Genomic DNA, 5,571 nt, shown 5'->3' on the forward strand with positions numbered 1-5,571 from the left:
AGGGAAATAACTACTTCGCTCAGTCTGCTGGCAGTGCTCTTGCTAACGCAGCCCTGTATGTGTTTAGCCTTAATCGCTACAAGAGCAATGATAACCCACGATAGAGAAGTAAAAAAGCACAGAACTCTTGGCAACATAAACACCTACAGTCTAAGGAATGCCAGAAACCTAGGGATGAGTAAAATGAAATGTTTAATACCAAACTCTAGGGGAAACACTGCAGCTGGATTCTTTGCTGAAACACAGGGCTCAGGTGACTTTACCGAAGAGTTTCCACTTCGCTGCACTGAAGGATGGTGGGTACTGACTGGGAACATGGGACCCATCCACCAAGGTCTTAAAATCAACCATTATTAACAGAGCATTTGGGTCTTCCAGGATAGCATCCCTTGGCACCGGCAGCACTTTCAGCCCTGCAATCCGCAGCAGGGAGGAGCATTCCCACAGCGATGGAGTCATGCGGCACGGTGGTGATCAACATGCTTGCCGTCGTCTTGGTTCTGCATCTGGGTGAGTCCTTGGCTCAGTGAACCCTCCCAGTTCTTACAGCCTTTCCGCAAGTCTCACAACATTTAGGGTGGTTTTAGGGTCCTCCTTATTTGCCATATAACATACCTCACAGGGCTTAGAGCACGCTCATTCCAGCGATGCAGCTGTGACAGCTGCCGCCTTACCTTGTCTGTCCCTCCCTTGCGCTGCCCAGGAGCTCTCTGCAAGGCCACGCAGTAGAGATTAGAACAGAGGGGCTAGAAGCTGCCTACATCCATGCCCTGTTATTTCAGAGACAGCACAGACAGCTCAAGCTTTGGGACTCAGGTTGTTCCCAACCTGCCTGCTGAGCCTGCCAGCTGGAAACGAGGGTGTCTGGTGCCTTGCCAAGTTTGGGGAGCTGCCCCGTAGAGATGCAGGAGTGGGGTTCCTGTCAGAGCCAGGGTGCACACTGAGCACAGAGTAGAAAATGCTGCCCTCCACACTGCCTTCTCCACTTCTGCCTGAGCAAAAATGTGTGTGTTTCTCATCACAGCTTTGCCTTTACAAATGTGATACTACCTGTTTGCTCAGTTTGATTGCTAATGTTATAAGATTTGGTGGACTTTTTAGTGCTCATTTTCCAAGAAAGGAAGGTGACTGAATAAGGCCAAACCTGCATTTCTCAGATACTCAGCTTTGATTCCTCTGGTGGCAGAGGAAAGCTTGGAAATCTTTTATGTATCCTAGCACCAAAAGCTTCCAAGAAACCACTCCTCATGTTTCTTCAACCGTATACATCCTACTTCTTTTACTGCCACGTAGTCCTCATCCCAAGAACAGGAAACTGACGTTAGGGCAGCCTTCTTTTCTTCCTTTTTTACTTTATCCTTTCATTTTCCTGGGCTTTCAGTCTTGCTCTGTGAAAAAATTGGAAGAAGGGGTGAAGAAAATTTGTGAGTGCTGCCTCAAGTCTTGACTGGGGACTGAAGGAGGACTGGCATATGCTGTCCTGGCTTTGCTACCAGTAAGACAACTAAATCTCGTCCAATGAAAAAAGGTTTTTTCAGTAAAACTGTTGACATCTCAAAATTGTCAATGATGGTGAATCCACCATAACCACTGGTATTTTCCCTATTTCTGAATGTATATGAAACAGAACAGCCATTAGCCAGGTAAAGAGCTCAAAGTGGAGGTAAGGGAAGATATGGAGATGAAAAGAAAAGGGATTGATTGATTGATTGATTGATTGATTGATCGATGAGACAAAGGAGTGAAAAATTCAGAAATTGAGGATAATCTTCCCAGTATCAGTGGAAAGGGAGAAGAAATACCTGTGTCTTTCTGGAGGGATGGGAAGTACTCACTGAGCCACTCTTCAGAAAGTGAACATATGCCTTTCTTGGTGGTTATTGACTTTCAGGTCTGCTCCCCATTATGGCTCAGCAAAACGAACTACAAATTGGGGTTGCAGGCCAGGCAGTGATCCTGAACTGCAGAGGCATACCTCGTGACACAGGTGTGACCTGGAAACACCACAAGGTTGTTATAAGGTTGTTTACAAATACCCTTTTGAAAGGTAAGGCTTCCAATTTGTCACTCCTTCTCCCCAGTATATGGCTGAAAAACCTTTTCCCTCCTAACCAAGCTTATTTTTTCAAAAGGCAAAGCTACCATGACCGATCGCTCTGAAATCGATGCCAACAGTAAACAGCTGAAGGTGTTGGACTTAAGGCTCTCCGATGCTGGCATCTACACCTGTGAATATGACTCTCACACAGTCAGTATCTCACTGCATGTCTTTAAATGTGAGTGATTAGAGGGCTTTATATCCATGAGAGGGGGAGGGGGGAGGAGATCTTGGAGAGACATCTCTGTTGGGATTCTTTATCCAGCTGCCATTTCTTCTGGCCTGGGCTATCTTATTTTATTTATCTTATTTTTATTTTTTATAATTTATCTTATTTATATTTATCTTATCTTCATTTCTCCTCCATCTCCAGGGCACAAAGTCTCTGTATTCTCTTTGCTGTGACACTTGTCCCTCTCTTGCAGGAAGAGGAGTTGACTTACTGGCTGCACTTTTTCTCTTTACAGTGATGATCTCTTTAGATGGGCACTTTCTGTCAAATGAAGTCCCCGAGCTGACTTTAATGCAAAATTCATCCCATCCTCTACCCGATCTCAATATCGCATTGTTTAACAGTAAGAATAGTATAGTAAGACCGAAATTCTTACAAAACAAGACCCGTCAAAAATACATACTGAAGTTAAAGCAACTGGAAGCTACAGACAACGGGACCTGGATGTGTCACGTCCATTCAGACTCTCCATTGATTAATCAGAACATCTCCTTTGATGTGAAGGTATTAGGTATGCCACAACAAAAATGCAACTCACACACAGGCTTGGAAACCAGTGCTCCCTCCAGCTCATGATCTGAGCTTTTACTTTCCAGCATCCCAAGCAACAGTCCTCCAGGATCGATTTCCCAGGGCTTCCAACACTGCAGCTTGGGGATTGGTCTGCTGCCTGAGCTCTGTCCCACACTTGCTCCCATTTTTCTCTCCCATCTTGCCCTAAAAGATCCCCCTCTTCTTGGGGTCTGTTCTCAGCTCTGGTTGAGCTTGGGAGTTTTTGCTCTTTAAAGCCATTCTTAGACCCTAACTGATTATCTTTCCTGGGGTATCTCATGGCTTTTCTCCAAGTCCTCTTTCAACTGAGCATGGTGTGCATCTCTCCAAATCAAGGGTGAACACGGGGAAGTGTAGCCATGGCTCTCCCTGCCTCTATACTCCTTGTCTCTTCTGAATTCAGGTTTTCAGAATCCAGACTTTGAAAGAAAGTATGCAACTGTTGATAGCACTGTTGCCTTGTCATGGCATCTGAACTTCCGGAAGATAAAATGGAAAGAAGGTTTCACAGGACAACTGAATTGGAAACAACAAGAAAGTACAACCACTCATGAGCTACTTGATTTCAATGTCACAGCATGGGGAGAGCAGCATGAGACCAAAAAAAGCAGCCATTTTCGGTTTGAGATACCTGAAAGCAAACCTGAAAGCACTATAGAAGTGAAACTCCCCAAAGTCCATTTCAACCACTCTGGGCAGTACCAGTGCCAGCTGGCGTACAACAGAAGATACATGCAGAGCAGGATAGAGCTGGTGGTGATGAAAGGTGAGAGAAAGAGAAGTGAGTCAAGATGAGGAGCTGCAGAAACCTGGAAGCCACAAGAGTATGGTTGGACCCATCTTCCCATCCTCTCACTCACGTGTCCTTTTCTTACCTTTACAGTCTCAGCCAACCCTGTTGGACCACTCCCCAGAGGGGCCGAGATGACCCTGAGCTGCCAGGTCTCTAGTCCACTCCCATCCAATGCCCACTTGCTTTGGGAACGTGTGAATGGGACTCAAATGGACATCAAGAAGTCAAAGCAGCATGAAGTAAAGGTGGAGGTGAACGTCAGTGCTGCAGGGCTGTGGAACTGTCACCTCATAGAAGGCAATGACAGGAAGATCAGCCTTAATTACCTCGTGGGTATGGAAATGAGCATCACGTCCCTGCCACCACCCAAAAGCCTTAAAAGATTATCTTTTTTTCTGTGTCTGAATACTTTTCTTCTTCCACAGAGGAAGCTCCTGTTTGGATTAGCTATGTGGTAATTGGAGCAAGTATTGGAGGCAGTTTACTGGTGTTTGGCTTTGCGTGCCTTTGCATCATCAGTGGTATAAGCTGGCAACGGAGAAGGGTGAGTGCCCTGGTCCCTGTGAAAGGTGAAGAGGTGACAGTCTCCCCAAATCATAGGAGGAGTCTGATTTTCTGTCTGGGTGCGGGGCAGAACAGATAAAGCATCAATCCTTAGACTCAAAGAAATGGACAGTCTGCAGATGTCAGACAGTACTTTGCTACCACTTCAGAGGAAAGCATTTGAAGCATAAAAATATCTAATCGTTATTTATCCCTTCTCTCCTGGCAGCAACGGGCAAAAAGGATGGCACGAGCAAGACAATACTTGCTGGAAAACAAGACATGTCAGTGTCAACAGTAAGTGGCAATGAGGGCACCCAGAATGGGCAAAGACTCTGATTTCAAGAGAGGGGAGATGGATGGTCGAGCAGGGAGAAATGGAGCTTGAGCCTGCTTGGTGCTACAGTACAGCTCCATTTCAGCATTTTCAGCTCTTACTCATGTAAAGTCATGCTTAAGAGTTATGAGTTATGTTTAATGAATTTCCTGTTATGCCCCAAACCTATGGTAGCACTGTGCTGGGAAACTTTTGAGCAGCAGGTTTCACTTAAATTACCTTGATGTTGACAGATGTTAGCTAAACCCAAGCAGGAGCTCCAGAGTCCTTTGATAGGTTCCACAGTGGATCTGAGACATGGACATTGAGTTTGTGGAGGTAGAAAGCACATAACTAAGCTCAAGGATGAAACCCAAATTTAAAAAATCCATTATGTCCATCATGTAATTCCAGCTCTGCTAGCACAGTGCTGGACTGCAATCTGTGCAAATTGCCAATAACCTCCTGGGAGTAAGGAAAGAGAAGAGAAAACACAGAACACTGTGAACCATGCCCTCTCCCAAAGTCCTTGAGTGATATGAAATACACAATCATGTCCTGGCCCTTTTCATGGGAGCAAGGATTTCTCAGCAAAGAAGCTGCTCTTTGCCAGGTCTTTAAGCTTACATGGTATCAGGCATCAGAAACAGCTGTGAAGAGACACTGGCAGCTGTTCTGTCACTGGAAGTGGAGAGCTAAGGACAGTATGATTGCATGAACAAGTTCAATGAATGTATAGGTACAAAACTGGACTTCTGCTTAATTTTCACTGGTGACAGTGGCAAACTGTGATAGTTTCACCTTTTTTTTTCCCACTGTCACTGAGAATTTAGTGAGAATGTTTATTGGCAAGTACTACTTCACAGCTGAGATGTATATGTGGTGAAGAGCTGGTTAGCATAACGTGTGCCAAAGAATTCACCTTGTTTTCACCTATTTTTTATCAAGGTTAAAAAATTATCCCCATAAGGAGAGGACAAAGCCTATACAACTACATGAAAAACTAAATAAATCTGTGCAACACAAGTGCTGATACA

The 5,571-nt window shown here is 44.9% G+C and overlaps 1 protein-coding gene across 1 annotated transcript; it reads left to right on the forward strand.

The window, feature by feature from the left end:
* Window positions 1-449: 449 nt before the first annotated feature.
* On the forward strand, window positions 450-4,515 carry LOC104615388 (T-cell surface glycoprotein CD4-like; the record flags this gene model as incomplete). The annotated part of the gene is made up of 8 exons (XM_010284516.1): window positions 450-510; window positions 1,892-2,047; window positions 2,133-2,276; window positions 2,566-2,841; window positions 3,286-3,648; window positions 3,766-4,008; window positions 4,101-4,219; window positions 4,448-4,515. Coding segments are annotated over exons 1-8 (1,430 nt in total), but the record flags the coding sequence as incomplete, so codon positions are not given.
* Between the last annotated feature and the right edge of the window lie 1,056 nt (window positions 4,516-5,571).

This window comes from Phaethon lepturus, unplaced genomic scaffold (assembly GCF_000687285.1).
Source record: "Phaethon lepturus isolate BGI_N335 unplaced genomic scaffold, ASM68728v1 scaffold16503, whole genome shotgun sequence".
In the NCBI taxonomy this organism is placed as follows: domain Eukaryota; kingdom Metazoa; phylum Chordata; class Aves; order Phaethontiformes; family Phaethontidae; genus Phaethon; species Phaethon lepturus.